The sequence below is a fragment of the Haematobia irritans genome, chromosome 5 (assembly GCF_050003625.1).
Source record: "Haematobia irritans isolate KBUSLIRL chromosome 5, ASM5000362v1, whole genome shotgun sequence".
Taxonomy (NCBI): Eukaryota; Metazoa; Arthropoda; class Insecta; order Diptera; family Muscidae; genus Haematobia; species Haematobia irritans.
Window position 1 is genome coordinate 122480739 of NC_134401.1, and position 20698 is coordinate 122501436.

A 20698-nucleotide genomic window follows, 5' to 3' on the forward strand; every position below is an offset into this window, starting at 1 on the left:
CAGTCCATAATCATATATAGCCCCCATATAAAGCGATCCCCAGATTTGGTTTTGGAGCCTTTTGGAGGAGCAAATTTCATCCGAGTCAGTTGAAATTTGGTACATTGTGCTAGTATATGGCCGTTAACAACTATGCCTAACTGGGTCCATATCGGTCTATAGTTATATATAGCCCTCAGATAAATCGATCCCCAATCACCCAAAAATTGGTCCATATCAAGTTCATAATTGTATATAGCCCCCATATAAGCGACCCCCATATTTCAATTCTGGCTCCCTACGTACCGTGCAAAAGTCCATATCGATTCGTAATTATTTGTAGACTTACCTACACATACCTTTTTTGTCTAATATATACCACGTATGGACTAACTCACAATTTAGCAAACGATTTAAGATACCAAAACCCAAGTATTTCGATAGTGGATGGCAGTCTTTCGTAGAAGTTTCTACGCAATCCATGGTGGAGGGTACATAAGATTCGGCCTGGCCGAACTTACGGCTATTTATACTTGTTTTACTCTACATCATGGGATGTGGGGTGGGGGGTGTGATGGTATAATAATTTTTTTCATTCTGATTGTAGCACATCGAAGTATTGGTCTCAGTTCCCATAAATTATTCTGGGTCGTGGTAAAATTCTAAGTCAATCTGACTCGACTAAACTTTGGAACGAGATGTCAGCATATGCATTTTAACATACATGCCAAAATTGGAACGAGATGTCCGCATATGCATTTTAACATACATGCCAAAATTGGTCCAAAATCGGAATTGAACTAATTTATACGTCTTTGACATTTTACTGCCATGTAGTCCAAAAATTGTTGAGACATACTTGGAAAAAAGAAAAAATTGTTGGGCTGAGGAAAATTTCATACAAAATTTTAAAACTAAACTAAAACAAAAAAAAAATCATTTTAGCAGTAAAATTCAATTTAGCATCAGTTTTACAACAGATTTTTTTTTCTGTGTAGCCTCGAAATATTGGTCCAAGACCCCATAAAGTATTCTAGGTCTTGGTGATATTCTGAGTCAATCAAGCGATGTCCAAACATCCATCATTTGAAATCACGCTAACTCCCAAAAGAAAGTTATCGCTTATAGTCCAAAAATCATTCTTCTAGTGTCATTATGACATAAGTTTTATACAAATAGTTTGCTGAATAATCCATTTAGCTTATAAGCCAATTTTGCATATATTCAATTTTTTATTGTGCAAAGATATAAATAAGATATAGTCCACAATAAAATAAAAAAGGAAAACTGAGAAAAATTTTTAGAAATTATGTACACACTTTTGCTAACGATGAGAATAGATCACAGTTTCCTAAAATGGGTGAAGTTTAAGCAAACTTAAATCGGTACATCGTTGGTAAATAAATAAAGTGGTGTGTTTCCGGTAATTAAAGTTTCTCTACTAATACAATTGCTTGACATATAATTGTTTGTTGTTGACGATATTAGCTACATGTACCAGTGGATAGTGTGAGAGAAGGAATATTTTTTTGCGTGTATTGTACATGAAAATTCAAAACTTGATATAAAGTGGACCATCCGAATCGGTCCTGTGATGGCAATTTCGAACTCATAGAAGTGAATCGTAATCGCATAAAATTTTGTGTAATTGAATAGACATTTCAAAGTAATTTAAAATTGTGTATACATGTTTTTATTTTTTTTTTTCTTAAGGTACTTCAATTAAACACCCACAAATGTACCTTCGAACAAAGGAACAGAATCTTCATTAATAATGACATAGTAGAATGGATGATTGGCATTGAAGACTAGGGGACCAGAAAGAGCTACAGGTTCCATTCCTTAAAATAAAATAAAACAAAAATACTTAGCTGAAGAACCCACAAGATCAGAATTCAGAACATACCTGTAGCAGCAGCAGCTTTTGTTCCCTCCTCACTAACCTCGATGACAGCCTTATGGAGAACATTACCAATACCAATATGCTCTGGAGTATCTAACATGTTACTAAAGTCAGCATCATGGAACATGCTCTCCATGCCCATCTAGAAAAGAGAGAGACCGTAGAGTTTTACATTAACATTTCACAAACGGCAAAGTTATAAACTCCTCAAACCTTTTCAAGGATCTTATTCAATTTAATATCCAATTCAGCCTTGAATTTGGGCAAATATATATCAACAGACCGTGCACTAGTTATCATGTTCTTGGTAAACGAATCTAATGGCATAGTCTTCATCTTTTTCATCATTGCAGTCAAACCAGTACGTGAATTAGGCAAAACAATCAACATAGAAAGATCCGAGCCAGCATAGGGTAAACGTACGGCTGAAGCTTCCAAATCCTGATACCAACCATATGGAGCACGACCACCCCTATACATCATTGGTACTTTAACCGTGGTAGTTTCGCTTGTATAAAAGTCTTTATCCTCAGTATATTCGGGAGCGAAAGGTTTCTGCCACATACCCTTGAAGTGGATAGCACTAAGCAAGAACATACGAGTATCTCCAGTTATAACATTGGGTTTAATTAAATCCTTAATGGCATTATCGGTTTTTGATTTAACCCAGTTATTGATGATATCGGTAGCTTTGTCACTATCTCGGAAATTAATATTCTCAGCAGAAGAAAAGAATTTATTGGTCAGAACTTCATTGAAGTGGTCCTTGACTTTATAACCATCCATAACGTAGAATTTATTTGCCATTTGTAAGATTTTACTGTTCACATATTTAGCCAAGAAAGAGTGGAAATTTTCAGCTACACTTTCGCTAGATTGACCAACAAAACCAAGGCTTTGTTCCATATCGGTGGCAGTTTTACCTGCAGCTCCAATACTGGCCATAGTCACACAAGTTTGAATAGAGAATGGAGAGAAAATAAGGTTGTTGGAACCATATTCTTTGTAAATTTCACTAAATAGATTACTATTGAAGACCTCCAAACTATTTTGGAAATGTGGATCACTGGCAATAGGTGAAGAAGATGCCAAGGCCAAGAGCAGAGCCAATATTGAAAGGACTATAGGTGTTCTATCTGCAAAAATTTAAATTACATATTGATATCACATCACAGATTCAGAAATTTTGTATTAATTTATTGTCTTACTTTGTAGTCCCATTTTTGATTTTATTGATCTTGTATGCAGCGGACTGTTGTCTGATACTAAATAAAATGTCATAAGTGCACCCCACTTCCATGGTAAAATATTTCCATTTGCTCTAATATGTGTTATCAGTTAGGGCTGAACTTTTCTGAATACAATTCTAGAAAGTCGCAAATGTTTCCTAAAGGTTCAAAATTTATGCAGTGTTCTATGGTATAGTATATATATGTATTTTGTATGTATGTCCATAAATACGATTATATAATAAATTAATATGCTATATTATGAGTATACCGTGATACACTATAAGAAGAGTTGTTTTTCGTTTTGAGGAACGACATTTTAGACACACGAAGTTTTCTTTTGACCCCAATGTTTTTTTTTTCAAAAGCAACTTAAATGATTAGCAGCAGCATTTGCATCGTCTGTCATAATTTCGGATTTTGTTCCTCTTAAATACTTTATAACAAAGAGCAATTTAGTTTGTCTAACATTTCGTTCTAAAGAAAGTAATTATTTTTTATGTGTATGGCATGTTATCGGAAGAAGATGTGAAGTGATTCAAACCTAATCTGCAATTTTGTATATAATCTACTATGTTTTACAATTTATGTGTTTATAGATGTTAGAACTAAAAAGGAACTATATCAAAACAGGGACCAAACCAAACCAAATTGTGAATATCTCCTTATGGACCCAAAATATATCTGCATTTCAAGCAATGCTGATAATAGTAGCGGACTGTCGATGGATAAGCTAATATTGCTTCTGAATAACGGTCTCATCAACAGCGACTCCGAACCGCCCTCGTTGCAGTCGGGTCTACGGCCCGGGGCGGACACAGGGGTTTCAACCCTGTCCAAGGACTGCAAACCCCCATTTGGAGTATGCTTATTTCCCGAAAAACTCGAAAATACCAACTCCAAAGGGCTACAACAACAACAACAGCGACTCCGAACGTTTTGTCAAATATCGAAAATTATCCTATTAATTTTCGATATTTGATTTTGGTGATTTGCGATTGTCTACCACGTGGAAGGTCGCATTACCCCACTAATTTTTGACAAGGGTAGTAGTTTTTCCAGGGTACACTACCAATCCAGAATTTATTTTATTTTCTTTTACAAAGTCAATACAAAATTACTTCAATTAAACACCAACATAGGTGCCTTCGAACAAAGGAACAGAATCTTCATTAATAATGGCATAGTAGAATGGATGATTGGCATTGAAGATTGTCGGACTAGAATAAGCTACCGCTTCCAGTGCTATAAGAAAAATAAAACACAAATACTTAATTGCAGAACCCAAATAGCATCATGGACTGAAAACACACCTGTACCAGCAGCTGCCTTAGTTCCCTCTTCATTAACCTCGATGACAGCCTTGTGAAGAACTTTACCAACAGCAATATGTTCTGGACTATCTAACATATTACTAAAGTCAGCATCATGGAACATGCTCTTCATACCCATCTAAAACAGAGAGAAGAATTGCGCATAAATATTTCCGAAATGAAAACTTACAAACTCTTCATACCTTTTCAAGAACCTCATTCAATTGAATATCCAATTCAGCCTTGAATTTGGGCAAATATATATGAACAGACCGTGAAGTAGTTCTCATATTCTTGGTCAACGAATCCAATGGAATAGTCTTCATCTTTTGCATCAATGCAGCCAAACCAGTAAGTGAGTCGGGCAAAACAATCAACATAGAAAGATCCGAATCAGCATAGGGTAAACGTACGGCTGATGCTTCCAAATCCTGATACCAACCATATGAAGCACGACCACGCTTATACATCATTGGTACTTTAACCGTGGTACTTTCGCTCGTATAAAAGTCTAATTCCTTAGTATTTTCACGAGAGAACGGCTTCTTCCACATTCCCTGGAAATGGATAGCACTAAGCAGAAACATACGGGTATCTCCATTTATAACATTGGGTTTAATTAAATCCTCAATGGCATTATCGGTTTTCGATTTAACCCAGTTATTGATGATATCGGTAGCTTTGTCACTATCTCGGAAATTAATATTCTCTGCAGAGGAGAAGAATTTATTGGTCAGAACTTCATTGAAGTGGTCCTTCACTTTATAGCCATCCATAATGTAGAATTTATTGGCCATTTGTAAGATGTTACTATTCACATATTTATTCAAAATGGAATGGAAATTTTCAGCTACACTTTCGCTAGATTGACCAGCAAAACCAAGGCCTTGTTCCATATCGGTGGCAGTTTTACCTGCAGCTCCAACACTGGCCATAGTCACACAAGTTTGAATAGAGAATGGAGAGAAAATAAGATTTTTTGAACCATATTCTTTGTAAATTTCACTAAAGAGATTGCTATTGAAGACCTCCAAACTATTGTGGAAATGTGGATCACTGGCAATAGGTGAAGAGGATGTCAAGGCCAAGAGCACAGCAAATATTGAAAGGACAAAGGAAGTTCTATCTGCAAACATTTCAAGAATATATGAATATCACATCACAGACTGAGAAATCTTGTATTAATTCATTTACTTACTTTCTAATCCCATTTTGAATTTTATTAATATTGAATGAAGCTGTCAGTTGTCCGATACTAACTAAAGTGTGATCAGTGCACCCATTTTTATGGTAAAATATTTCCATTTACTCTAATATGTGTTATCAGTTATGGCTGAACTTTTCGAAATAGATTCGCTAATTTTGTCTAAAATTTCACAATTTATGCAGTGTTATATGGTATAGAATATATGTATGTATTTTGTAATTGTGCCCATAAATACGATTATATAATAGATTAATATGCGATATAATGAATATTCAGTGATGCACTGAAAGAACAGATTTCTTTTTTGAAAAACGAAATTTTCGACACACAAAGAAGTTTAGCCGGATCACAAAATAGCATACACCTAAACCTCGATTTGCGCCGCAGATACGTTCCAAAAAAACACGACGCAAAGTGAATTATGAGTTTCTATGGCAATCCATGCACAGATTGGAAACAGATAACAACGCAACTTCGAAAATCTAACGACGCAATGTGATAACTACTACTAATTCAGCTGCGACGCAACTTCGAAACAACGCAAAACGAAACGACGCAAAGCGAGGTCTAGGTGTATATACTTTATATAATCGATATGGATACTTCGATGTGTTACGGTCGAAATAGCGCTATTTGTGTTGTTTATAGCAACTTAAAAGATTCATCTCATCTCTGGACTTAAATCGCGAAAATTTTGTGTCTTGATGAATTCAATCGAATTATAGTGATTCCATAAAGGTGGATCGTAATCACATTTGTATAAGTTTTTACAAGCTAATAATTTTTCCAAGTCATGTAATATTTTTTATACACTTTTCTTTTTATTTTCTTTTACAAAGTCAATACAAAAGTACTTCAATTCAATTAAACACCAACATAGGTACCTTCGAACAATGGAACGGAATCTTCATTAATAATGACATAGTAGAATGGATGATTGGCATTGAAGAGTTCGGCACTTGAATAGGATACAGCTTCCATTGCTATAAGAAAAAAAAACATAAATAATTAAATACTGAACCCAAGTAGATCAGAATTGCGAACATACCTGTGCCAGCAGCTGCCTTTGTTCCCTCTTCATTAACCTCGATGACAGCCTTATGGAGAACTTTTCCAATTTCAATGTGCTCTGAACTATCTAACATGTTACTAAAGTCAGCACCATAGAACATACTTTCCATGCCCATCTAGCAAAGAGAGAGTAGAATTTCGCTTTATCAGTTCAGAAATGAAAAATTACAAACTTTTCGTACCTTTTTCAGAATCTCATTTAATTTAATATCCAATTCAGCCTTGAATTTGGGCAAATATATATCGACAGACCGTGAACTAGTTATCATGTTCTTGGTCAACGAATCTAATGGAATAGTCTTCATCTTCTTCATCATTGCAGCCAAACCAGTACGTGAGTTGGGCAAAACAATCAACATAGAAAGATCCGAGTCAGCATAGGGTAAACGTACGGCCGAAGCTTCCAAATCGCGATACCAACCATATGAAGCACGGCCACCCTTATACATCATTGGTACTTTAACCGTGGTAGTTTCGCTTGTGTAAAAGTCCATATCCTTGGTATTTTCGGTAGAGAAAGGTTTTTTCCACATACCCTTGAAATGGATAGCACTAAGCAAAAGCATTCGAGTATCTCTAGATATAACATTGGGTTTAATTAAATCCTCAATGGCATTATCGGTTTTCGATTTAACCCAGTTATTGATGATATCGGTAGCTTTGTCACTATCTCCGAAATTAATATTCTCAGCAGAGGAAAAGAATTTATTGGTCAGAACTTCATTGAAGTGGTCCTTGACTTTAAAGCCATCCATTATATAGAATTTATTGGCCATTTGTAAAATTTTACTATTCGCATATTTAGTCAAGATGGAGTGGAAATTCTCGGCTACACTTTCGCTAGATTGACCAGCAAAACCAAGGCTTTGTTCCATATCGGTGGCAGTTTTACCTGCAGCTCCAACACTGGCCATAGTCACACAAGTTTGAATAGAGAATGGAGAGAAAATAAGGTTTTTGGAACCATATTCTTTGTAAATTTCACTAAATAGATTACTATTGAAGACCTCCAAACTATTATGGAAATGTGGATCACTGGCAATAGGTGAAGAGGATGCCAATACCAAGAGCACAGCAAATATTGAAAGGACAATGGAAGTTCTATCTGCAAACATTTCAAGAAGATATGAATATTACATCAGAGACTGAAAAATGTTGTATTAATTCATTTACTTACTTTCTAATCCCATTTTGGATTTTATTGTTCTTGAATCAAGCGGCCTGTTGTCCGATACTAAATAAAATGTCACCAGTGCACCCCACTTTTATGGTAAAACATTTCCATTTGCTCTAATATATGTTATCAGTTAGGGCTGAACTTTTTGAATAGAATATTAGAAAGCATTTGAAATGTCCAGAAATTTCAAATATATGCAGTGTTATTTGCTACAGCACATACACATATTATTATGTATATTCATAAATATGATTATATAGTAGCTTGATATGAGTTATTGTTAGAATTCGGTGATAGGTATTATTATCGGAAGACCATGTGCAATCTTGCAAACCTAATATGTATTCATGTATGGGTGAATAATCTGAAATGGCTCCTTTTCTTTGAGAAAAATGGGACAGTCTTCATAATTAAATAAAAGCAAAAAAACATTTTGGATTTATTATATTAATACTTAGATGCTATTGGTGAATGTTCATTAAATTTTAGCTATTTTTAAGAATTTTTTTTTCCACGGGACTGATCGAATTAGCACGGGTCGTAGCCTTTCCTTCTCTGCCTTAACTTTTCGTTTTTCAGCTGCAGATTTTGTTGGAGCCATTTGAAAGCTTTAATTAAAGTTATCATTATAAAACAAATAAGTATAAAAATATGTTTAAATATACATATACATACTTTTTGTATGAAAATATCAGTCCCGTGGTACTCATTCAGTCCCGTGGCTAATAACTTAACCACGGGACTGAAGCCACGGGACTGATAAAAATTACGTATTTTTGGCTTAAAACTAACAAAAATACATATATAGTTGTAAATAAATAGCAAACCTAAATGCTGTAAGAAATACCGTAGCTTACTTGTATGTTAATAATAATTTAATTTATTCAAAAGAAAAATAACACTTTCCACGGGACTTATAACTTTACGGAACAAGCACTGATTGCGACGACTCCAACGAAAATAATTCGCAAACTAAAATAGAAGTACAGTTTCTTCGAGAACCTTTAATGAGAACAAAAGTTCAGCGCGAGAGAAACACTACAAATTGCACATAACGGTGGTTACCTTTTTTTAAAGCAGAAAACCACACACATACACTTTTGCTAGGTGTATGAACCGATTATCGACGACATTGTAATGGAAGTACTCTTAGACTCAGTGATGGAAAAATTGACTATAACACCAAAAATAATGACAAAATATGTAGACGATCTGTTCTGTATTTTGAATAAAAATGATGTTCAGGCTACGTTATCAGCTTTAAACGCCTTTGATAGACAAATTCAATTTACGATGGAAACAGAAGAGGACAAAAAGTTACCTTACTTAGATACTATAATTCTAAGGCACAAAAATGGAATAAAAATCAACTGGTATTAAAAGCCAACAGCCACAGGACGATGGTTAAATTTCAACTCCAAACATCCTAGACGAATTATAATGAATACGGCTACAAATTTTATAAGAAGAATACACGATATTAGCGACAAAATATTCCATAAGGACAACGATTCCATAACGACAACGAATCCCGAATAAAACGATTGACGACCTAATTCAACATGTAAAAGAACGACAACATATCAAAAATGACGAAATTGAACCAAAAATTTATAAACCCTTGATATATGTCCCCCAATTTTCGGAAAGATTAAAATCATAAAACATATTTAATAAGGACAAATTTCAAATTGCACAAAGGACTCATAATACAGTAAATCAATTCTTCAGCAAGACAAAATCCAAAACTAAGAAGACAAGCCAAACGTAGTATATAAGATCAAATGCAATGGAAATGATTCGGATACTTGCCAAAAAGTATATGTTGGTACCAGGGCTGTGGAGTCGGAGTCGGAGTCGGAGTCTTGGAGTCGGAGTCTGAAGATTTGGCTGGAGTCGGAGTCGGAGTCGGAGTCGTAAAAATTTTGCTCGACTCCGACTCCGGCTAAACCAAATTTTTTAAAACACTTCACATGTTTGTAACTAAAAAAGTTTTTACGCAAATTAGTTTCCAATGCGTTATGCATTCGATCAATGTACACCACGATTGGAAATAAAAATCAACTTCCAATTACGGCTATCATTTTATGTTTCCTAGAATGTTAGACTAGCAAATGGGCTGGATCGATCCATTTTAATCCCCATATCAATTTATTTGAAATAATTCGAACAATAATTCGAATCTATTGTTTTTAATTTTATTTTAAGGCTATATACCTACACACATATGACAGAAAAAATTGTCAAAGCTGTTTTTTATAGAAAATTTTGTCACTATTGTATTTATATGGAATGTTTTGTCAAAATTTAATTTCTATAAAAAAATTATTCGAAATATTATTACTATAGAAAATTTTTTTCCTATAGAAAATTAAGTCAACATTTATTTCTATAGAAAATAAAAAATAAAACAAGTATATACAGCAGTATGTTCGTCCGGGCCAAATCATAAATACCCACCACCATGAATCAAATATACTAATTTCCTTAGAAAATTTCATGGGGGTTTGATGACAGATCAGTTTAACCAGTTCGCATCCCGAAAATAAATGCAAAGATTTTACCTATCAGATTCCGGATTTATAAGAACTATTTTTGTTTGAGTTTTAAAGGAATCATAAACATATCCTGTAAATGTGCAAGAAAATTAAGAAAAAATACCTTGATTTGAAATCTAAAGTCTATAGTACACCAACTGTTTTATGATTACGAGAAGTAATATCTGGCAAATTTACATTTATGGTAAATGCACCTTCTGTACCCTCAATATCTGAAATCGGTCTATATGGAGGCCTTACCAGCGTTGCAACAACGAATTTTTATTTTGGACCAAATTTTTCCAAAATTCGTACCAGGGGACCAGTTTTCTAATTTAAATTAAAATAATTTAAAAGTTACAATTTTTCTAAAATTTTTCTTCGAAAGAAAATTTTTTCAAAATTTTATTTCTATATAAAATGTTGACCTCATTCTATTTCTATCGAAAATTTTGTCCATGTTTTATTTCTATAGAAAATTTCGTCCAAATTTTATTTCAATAGATTTCATTTTAGCCAATTTTCAATTTAGCCAAAATTTAATTTCTATAGAAAATGTAGCCAAAGTTTAATTCTATTGAAAATTTAGCCAAAATTTTATTTCTGTAAAAAATTTAGCCAAAATTTTATTTCTATTACATATTTAGCAGAAATTTTTACACAATTTTTGCATAATATTGTATCCCAAAATTTTTTAAGAAGCTTATTTCTATACAAAATTTTGTTAAAATTTTATTTCTATGAAAAATTTGTTAAAATTTTATTTCTATGAAAATTTTGTTAAAATTTTATTTCTATAGAAATTTTTGTCCAAATGTTATTTCTGCAGAAAAATTCCATTTGGTCTGACCATCGGACCAACTTCAATAACTTTTTGGGTCTATTTTGGTCAATCGGACTAATGGGGCTACGCCAAAAACATGGAAGGATACGTACAGTATTCAGCACATCTATTGTAGTTCTAGAATATAGACCCCAAAACGGAGGGCCGGTTTATAAGGGGACTATATCAAAAACTGGACCGATACACAATATATTCGGCACACCTCTTAATGGTCCTAGAATACCTCCAGATTTCAAATTTCAGGCAAATTGGATAAAAACTACGGATTGTAGAAGTCCAAGAAGTAAACTCGTAACATCGGTCTAAGGGGGCTATATCAAAACTTCGTCCGATAGTGACCATCTTCGGCACGCCTTGTAATGGTCCTATAATACCTCTAGATTTCCAACTTCAGACAAATTGGATAAAAACTACGGATTCTAGAAGCTCAAGAAATAAAATCGGGAGTTCTGTCTATATGGGAGCTATATTAAAACATGGTCCGATAATCACCATTTTCAGCACTCCTCCTTATAGCCCTAGAATACCTCTAGGTTTCCAATTTCTGGCAAATTGGATAAAAACTACGGTTTTTATAAGCCCAAGACCCCAAATCGGGCGATCGGTTGATATGGGAGCTATATCAAAACCTGGACCGATCTAGCTCATCTTCGACATGACAAACTTATTATACCCCTGTCACCATTCTATGGTGGTGGGTATAAAAATATTTTTATGTAGAAAATTTTGTCAAAAATTTATTTCTATAGAAAATTTAGCCAAAATTTTGCTTCTATAGAAAATTGTGCAAAATTTTATTTACACAAAAAATTTTCCAAAATTTCTATTAATAATTTTTTCAAATTTTTTTCCATAGAAAATTGTGCCAAAATTTTGTTACTATAGATTTTTTTTATACAAAATTTATACAACATTTTATGTCGATAGAAAATTTAGTCAACATTTTATTTTTATAGAAAATGTAGTCTAAATTTTCTTTCTATAGAAAATTTTGCAGCATTTTATTTCTTTAGAAAATTTTGCAAAATTTTATTTACTACACAAAAAATTTTCCAAAAATTTCTATTGATATTTTTTTCAAAATTTTATTTCTATAGAAAATTTTGTCAAAATTTGTTTACTATAGTCTTTTTATAGAAAATTTGGTAAAAATTTATTTATATAGAAAATTTTCTCAAACATTTATTTATATAGAGAATTTAGTTCAAATTTTGTTTCTATAGAAAATTTTGCAAACTTTTATTTACTACACAACAATTTTTCCAAAATTTCTATTTATATTTTTTTTCAAAATTTTATTTCTATAAAACAATTTGTCAAAATTTTATTTATGTAGCAAATTTTCTCAAATTTTTTTCTTACTGATACTCACTGCTAAGTCGAAAACTGGTAAAAGTGACTCAAATTTTGCTATATAAAAAATTATGAATGTTTCCCAAATATTGCACGAGATTTTGTAGAAGTCTGATTTCAGATTTTATCAAAATGTTGATCTAAATACAAAGTTGTGCAGAGTATGTTACAATCGGCCCGCCCGACTTTAGACTTTCTTTGCATTTTTATTTTTTACTATAATTGTGTTACGTCCCATAACGTTAGATTTAAATTTTAGGTACAGAGATTTTCTAGAAGTATATACAATTTTGTCTAAATCGATTCAGATTCAAATTCATGCATATGGGAATATAACCCTTTATAATAATTTTCGTCCACAAATACATATACTGTCGGTATCTTCTCATATTATGATGGGTATTTATATCATTATTTTATTTATTAAACTAAATTTGAAATAAAGAGTTTAATTGGTATAAATGCGAAATTAAGACCTTTCTTGCACACATAAATAAATACGATACTTTATATCGATCCATATATATACCCCATATATATCCCCTCAATAGAACTACAAATTAGTGGTACTAAAATGAGATTTAGTTATATTACCCGGAGTCGACTCCGGAGTCGGAGTCGGAGTCGAGCTGATGAAAAATGCTGGAGTCGGAGTCGGAGTCGGAGTCGAGCAAAATTGGCTCGACTCCACAGCCCTGGTTGGTACAACGAAACCCAAATTGAAAACTAGACTCTCAAGGCATAAATCTGATCAGAAAGCCACTGATAAGCCCTTGGAGCAAAAGACGGCACTTGCAGCACATTGCACTTTAACAGGGCACAATCCAAACCTTAAGGACGTAGATATTTTGACGCAAGAAAACAATTATAAAAGGAGATTTACAATGGAGATGCTACATATTATAAATGTACCTGCAGAAAGACGGATGAATTTTAAGACTGATACGGACCATTGTGCACATATTTATAGAAATATTGTACAAAAGTATAGAAAGACGAATTAGCTTTTAGTTGTAAATATTCTCTCTTCTGAACAAGTTAACTGTTTTTTCAATTTAAATGTAATTATCCGTGTTTTTCAAGTATTGATATATATATTTTGTAAATTAATGTGTTAAATGTTTTTTTCTTTTTGTTTAAAGTAATTTCCCTGAAGACGAGCATCGGAGATGTCTCGAAATATTGGATATTTTCAAATAAAAATTTCAACTCAATAAAACAACAACATCTGTTTTTATTTACATGGCTTCAAACCAAACTAAACAAATATAATTAACAGTTTAAAGGTCAACTATCAAACAACAACATTCATAATTATTCTAAAATTAAAAAAAAATAATAATAATACGAATACGAAACTGTGTTTGTATAAAAGGAGACTTTTTCTTCAGGTAGAACAAAGATAGATATTGATTTAGTGTTTCCATTGTGTAATTGAATCTCAACTTGTTTTGATATAGCTATAATGGAAACCTTGGGGTCCCATTTCGTTTACCCTAAATGTGAGGAAAAAATGGACCTAGTGGATGAACATTTTAATATAGTCCCAATGGTTAAGTCAGGTACAGTGGCTGCCCGATATTTCAGGCTCAATTAGACTATTCAGTCCATTGTGATGATACACAGTGGTGAATTTCTCTTACATCACTGGTGTTGCCCGATTCTATGTTTGGTTCAATGACATGACATATTGCCTTATACAGTTCCTCCGAGATATAGTCGCTGGACCGATATAGGCAAATATTTTCATGGTTGTTAGAGAGCTTATACTAATATTACGTACCAAATTTCAAACCGATCGGATGATATTTTCTCTTCCAAGAGGGTCCGTAAGGTAAATATGGGGATCGGTTTATGTGGGGGCTATATATAATTATGTATCGATATGGACCAATTTTTACATGGTGTGAGAGGGCATATTCTATCATAACGTACCAAATTTCAACTTGATCGGATGAAATTTTGTCTTCCAAGAGGCCTAAAAGACATAAACTGGGGATCGGTATTTGTGGGGGCTATACCTAACAGTAGTCCGATATGGCCCTTGCGAAATTCAACCTGACCTACTTCAACAATAACTGCTTATTTCAATTTTCACTTCGACAGCTTGTTTCGTGCGGGAGTTTGCGTCCGCAGATAGACTGATGAACAGTCGAATGAATGGCCAGACGGACGGACGGAAAGACATCGCAAGATCGATTCAGAATTTCACCGCGACTCAGAGCCATTATTTCGATATAAAAAATTTAATGGTTACCACGGCCAGGACTCAACATTGATGGTACAGTCGAATACCCACGAAGGAAGTTTTTGCAGTGTATTTGGTTAGGCAACAGGGTGTGGTACATTATGAATTACTGCAACTGAGTGAAACAATCATAGGAGCTTCCTATAGAACCTTTGTTGATGAGTTTGAGTTTAGAATTGCATAATAAACGGCCACAATATTTGGGAAGGAACGCGAAGATAACTTTGCAGCTCGGCCACAAAATCCTTAAAAACTTATTTGAAAACATTCAAAGTCGTAGAGTATATCCCAGATATTGCTCAATCTGATTACCACTTGTTCCGATCGATGACGCATGACCTGGCTGATCAGCATTTTCGCTCTCATGAGAAAGCCAAAAAATTGGGCCGAGTGAGAAGACGAGTCGTTTCTTCGTCGCGGTATCAGTATATTGCGATGGACTATACATCAATTGATCAGTGTGTTACAACCTTTTTATACCCTAAACCACATAGTGGTCAGGGTATAATAAGTTTGATCGACCAAAAAATGTGCCTACCAGAAATATTGATTGTAGACCCCATAACCTCCTGAGTCGATCTAGGGCTTGGTGTCCGTCCGTCCGTCTGTCCATGTATTTGTTGTCCACAGGATTCCGGTCGCAATTATTAACCGATTTGGATGACATTTGGTATAGGGTGTTTTTGGGCACAAGGACGAACGCTATTGAATTTGGAAGAAATCGGATCAAATTTAGATATAGCTCCCATATATATGTATCGTCCGATTTCGACAAATGGAGTCACGTTGCGCTTTTTTACAAACAGGTCGTCATCAAATTTGGCACATAGTAAACTTTTTCATCACCCTTTAAGTCTGCAAAATTTCGTCGAAATCGGTTCAGATTTAGATATAGCTCCCATATATATGTATCGCCCGATTTTCCAAAATTTGGCCAAAAAACCTTATTTGTTAAGCGATCTTACTTAAACGTGGCTTACTTTAATCTTTTATGGTACTGACAATATGTGCTAAAAATAATCGAAATCGGTTCAGATTTTGATATAGCTCCCATATATTTGTTTCGCCCGATTTGGTCAAATTTGGCCGTAAAACCCTTATTTATCAACCGATCGTACTCAAAGTTGGCTAAATGTAATCTTCTATAGCTCTAACTGTATGTGCGAAATTTCATCGAAATCGGTTCAGATTTAGATATAGCTCCCATATATGTATCGCCCGATTTTGCCGAATTTACCCCTAATAACCTTATTTTCGACCATAGGGGCCTCATTTATTAATTGATCGTACTCAAATTTTACACAAAGTTACCTTCTGTGGTATCAATCATACCTGCAAAATATTATACAATTGGTTCAGATTTAGATATAGGTCCCATATATATGCATCGCTGGATTTTGTCATATTTGGTCATAATACTCTTATTTATTAACCTATGTTATTCAAATTTCAAATTTTGATGTACTAGCTGATCGTATTTAGACTTACATGTAGCTCTTACATAAATCTATTGCCCTATTTGCAGAAATTTGGATTTATTACCCACAACTAATTGACCGATTTCCTCTTTTTTAATAGTGGACTCAATATTAGTGGCATAGTAACTCTTTTGGTGCAAAATAAACTATAGCTCCTAATATTAGACATTTCTGCTCAGATAGTGACAAGACATCCAGAAACATGTACCCCCCTTTATGTTCTCCAAAACCTATACCAATGATACTCCAAAACCTATACCAATGATACCCCACAAATGCTTACGTCTACTAATTCAGTAGGGGTGGTTTAGGGTATGATATAGTCGGCCCCGCCCGACTTTCTACTTTACTCACTTGTTTCAGAATACATTTTAATTAATTTAATTTTTCAGAATAAAAATCTCGCACTGTTTATTTGAGTTCCCAATCACAGTTGCCACTCGTGCTAAAACTAATCTTCCAAAATTTAAAGAAAATTTTACCAAAAATCTACAAAATTTAAACGTTTTTATTTTGAAGTTTTTGATCACATTTTTTTTTTTGGTTAGTATGAAAAATTTTTTTCTTTGAAAAACATGTTTTATTATTTCCTTCTAGAGTTTATTTCAGTACTTGCAATATTATATATTTTGATCTCTCCTATAAGCGACTTTTTTTTTTTTGTGTACAAATATCCATTGAATTGTAAATGTGTCGAATTTTAAACGTTATACCGATTTTAGTTTGCACTAACAAGGGAAAGTTTGTATTTCTACAAAAAGGAAGAACTTACTCACGTGGATTTTGGAAGATATTGAATTTATTGAATATTTTGAAAAAAAAATGTATTTCTATAGAAAATGTTGTCAAAATTGTATTTCTATAGAAACTTTTATAGAAATTTTTATTTCTATTTTTTAACTTGTACAGAAAATTTTGTCGAAACATGTACTTCTATAGAAATTTTTGTGAAAATATAACTTCTATAGAGATAGAAAATTTTGGCATAATTTTTACTTGTACAGAAAATTTTCTCAAAATTTTATTTCTTTAGAAATTTTCTAAAAATTTTATTTCTATAGAATTTTTTTCTGAAAATTTTATTTCTATTTAAGTACCTGTTAGTTGGAGAGGAAATATTGGGAAATCTACTACAACTTCGAAAATTCTACCAATCTACTAAACAATAAAAAAACTACGAGTTTTTGTAGAATCCTACTAACTGCGGTAACCGTGCTTCCAATACGAAAAGACTTTTTGACTACCACAAATCACAAATGTTCCTCCGAAAGCTTTTGATACTGCCCTAATTTCTTCGTATTTATTAAGAAACCCATTAACCTTTTCAATATCAAATTCTCAGGAAAAGTGTATTAATAATATACGTCTGATACCGTATTGAAAACACAATTTAAAATGTATATTTTAATTACAATTTTTGTGATAATTTACTGACTTTAAAAATGAACAATGGTACCCTGGAATAAAGGAACAAAATCATCATTGACAATGGCATAATAGAAAGGATGATCAACTGTAAAAAAATGGGGGAGAGAACGAGATGTGGCAACAATTCCTGAAATAAAAAAAGTGAAAATTGACGATATTACGTTTATTACTCAAATTTATTCCAGCAATACCTGTAACTCCGGTAGCTTCAGTGCCCACTTCATTGACTGATATAAATGTCTTGTGGATGGCACTTGTTATATATAGAGGTTCTGATTCCTTTATAGCTTTACTGAAATCGGCACGGTTGAACATTTCCTTCATACCCATCTGAAAACAGAAATATCTAGAGATCAATATAAAAGGAAATCTTTGAACATACCTTCGTCAGAGTATCCTTCAATTCAATTTCAAATTCAACTTGGAATTTTGGCATAGTTATTTCAACTTTTTTCGTTTTAAAAAGAGATTTTAGTGACTGCAAAGAAAAGTTCTGGAGCTTGTCATTCATGCTATTTAAGCCAGTCCGTGAATCGGGTAATATAATAATCATCGAAAGATCGGAATTCTTATAGCGCATTCGTACTGCATGACTCTCTATGTCAGTTATGGCGGCATGCTCAAAGGCACCCTCGGTTGTCATGGTGGGTACCTTAACATTCTTGCTTTCATCCAAAAAGAATTCTCTATCCTCAGTATAGTCCTGAGGGAAAGGTATTTCCCATACACCTTTAAAATATATGGCACTAACCAAAACTAGGCGAGTGTCAGCTCCCAATGCGGATGGCTTAATAAAGTTATTAATTTTATTATTAGTCTTCGTTTCAACCCAAGTATTAATTGTCTTTGCTGCATCATTGGCATGTTCGAAATCAACTTTTTCGGGTGTAGAGAAAAACTTATCTGTTAAGATTTTGCTGAAGCTATCCTGCAATTCATTGTGTTCCATAATATAGACCTTATTGGCCACTTTCAGTAATGTCCCAGTTTCATATTTAGCCAAAAGGTGATTATAGTTATTAGCTATATTTTCAGGAGTTTGGCCAGTGAAACTTAAGCCTTTATCCATTTCTTTGGCTGTATCACCTGCTGCACCCATACGCATCATTGCCAAACAACTTTGTATAGAAAATGGTGAGTAAACGATGTTCTCAGTGCTATAGGAATTGTATAATTCGTGGAATAGATTTTGACTGAATGTACCCAAACCGATATGGAATTCAGCTTCATTCGCAGCACAAGCAAAAGTGGCAAGCAGCAGGACTATCATACCTGCCATTAGAGTGGTTTTATCTGTAAAAAATATTATTGTAATAGCTTTGAATTAGGAGAGCAGCGATAAGTCGGAAAATACATCTATTTAAATATGGCCATGGTTTTTTGGTATCCTAACAAAAACAAGAACCTTCGAACAAATCGGGAGCCCAAAAGGCACTTCGTAACTATCCTACGGGAAATTGGTGCAAATTGCCACTGGCGGACCTATCACAGGACTGGTACCTGTGATCCAATTTGTCGCAGTTTTCAAATAGTCATAAATTAATGATTTCCATACTCGCTTGATATCAAAATCTTATTGGATCTACACATTTAGTGAAGTAGAATTACCAGAATAACCTATTGTTCAACATATTTCAAAAGTTTTTAATTTCTGTGCGTTTCGGATAATCAAAATGAAACAGATTACTAAGAGTTTGTCCGAGACTGCTTCATAAGGACCTGTCTATGGAGTGATACTACTAAAATGTCCCAGGACGTATCCTCAGACGTGTCCTAATGTGTAAATTTACCCCGTCAATGACAAACCCATGTTAAAGTGACCGGTCCCTTCCATACGTCTTTACCAGAACTTGGACTGGTCCATGCACTCCAGGGACTAGTCCTGTAACGATCCTGTGGTTGATCCATTTCCCGTAGGTTAATTATAATTAATTATATGGTATTTTATCGAATTCAACCGAATGCGTACACAGAGTGGCTATTATGTATTGAAACCAACTTCAGGTGGCTCTCAGATTTATTCCTGTGACATTTAGTTTTATTATTTACAAGCTTAGAAATGCATTTTGATTTATTGCTTTCTGAAATAAAGTTCTTTGTGACGGACTGTGGGATATTATTATATTTGGCTGCACTAATAGAAAAAATTACGTTCCAAAATCGTGAACCGATGGTAACAAAATGATACGGAAACGTTCACATTTTTCTGTGGCAATGAAAAATCTTAAAATCTTCTTATGGCATTGTGCTAAGGTGGCTGTTAACGCATATGGAACAGACAATCCAGGTTCGAATCACGGTACCGGATTTTTTGATTACAAATTTGTAACCATTACGTATTTAGATCATTAACGGTAGTTGTTGTTTTGTCAGCGAGAGGTGTCATTTTATCAATGCCATAGTGACACATCACATCTTTGACATCATATTTGTGCTGATTCTCTTCCATGAACGGATCGTTTTGAAATGAGCAAGCCATTCATGCCGTTTTTCTGTGGGTGTGGTAAGCTAAAAGTAGTGATGGTTAGAGTCTACCAACATTTAAATCGCTTTTTATCGCTTCCAAAAAATGGACGAAAAAATGGTAACAACATCAGAAATTATCCGAAAATGAAAGCTAGATTTAATCGAAGTTTACGCCGCTGTGGTAGAAAACTTGCTCGTGACCTGAATATATTGCGCGAACGGATGTAACACATAACGGAGTAAAGCCATTGAATTTCCAAAAAGTGCAAAAGCTCACTGATCCACAAAAAAGTTAGACTGGAAAGAGTTAAGGAATTGCTTTGTTTGTACCATAGTAGGCAGTTACTGTGGGCCTCTGTAACGGTCGATGGTCACTTCCCCGTTCGTATTCATTGACTGTGGAGTCATAAATAGGGAAAGTGTACTGAGCACAGTATTAAAGCCCTGAACAGACAAACATTTCGG

General features: G+C 33.8%; 3 protein-coding genes across 3 annotated transcripts in view; all 3 read right to left on the reverse strand.

Annotated features, from left to right (window-relative positions):
* Positions 1 to 1646: 1646 nt before the first annotated feature.
* LOC142238427 (antichymotrypsin-2-like) lies at positions 1647 to 3215 on the reverse strand. Its single transcript, XM_075310061.1, has 4 exons — positions 3091 to 3215; positions 2096 to 3018; positions 1886 to 2024; positions 1647 to 1820 (listed from the first exon to the last, which is right to left on the reverse strand). Exons 1-4 carry the CDS (start codon positions 3161 to 3163, stop codon positions 1702 to 1704), a joined length of 1254 nt encoding a protein of 417 aa, XP_075166176.1. The 5' UTR covers positions 3164 to 3215; the 3' UTR covers positions 1647 to 1701.
* A 1008-nt stretch (positions 3216 to 4223) lies between these two features.
* LOC142240023 (uncharacterized) lies at positions 4224 to 8033 on the reverse strand. Its single transcript, XM_075311741.1, has 7 exons — positions 7880 to 8033; positions 6885 to 7807; positions 6680 to 6818; positions 6516 to 6614; positions 4628 to 5550; positions 4425 to 4563; positions 4224 to 4356 (listed from the first exon to the last, which is right to left on the reverse strand). The coding sequence occupies exons 1-7, from the start codon at positions 7890 to 7892 to the stop codon at positions 4238 to 4240; spliced, it is 2355 nt and encodes a 784-aa protein (XP_075167856.1). The 5' UTR covers positions 7893 to 8033; the 3' UTR covers positions 4224 to 4237.
* A 9676-nt stretch (positions 8034 to 17709) lies between these two features.
* The window catches only part of LOC142240025 (antitrypsin-like), a 38429-nt gene continuing 35440 nt past the window's right edge, over positions 17710 to 20698 (reverse strand). Inside the window, exons 4-6 of the mRNA XM_075311743.1 lie at positions 18150 to 19060; positions 17959 to 18097; positions 17710 to 17894 (exon numbers count right to left, since the gene is read on the reverse strand). Coding sequence (XP_075167858.1) covers positions 17776 to 17894; positions 17959 to 18097; positions 18150 to 19060 — 1169 coding nt within the window. The 3' untranslated portion in view covers positions 17710 to 17775. The remainder of the gene's footprint in view (positions 17895 to 17958; positions 18098 to 18149; positions 19061 to 20698) is intronic.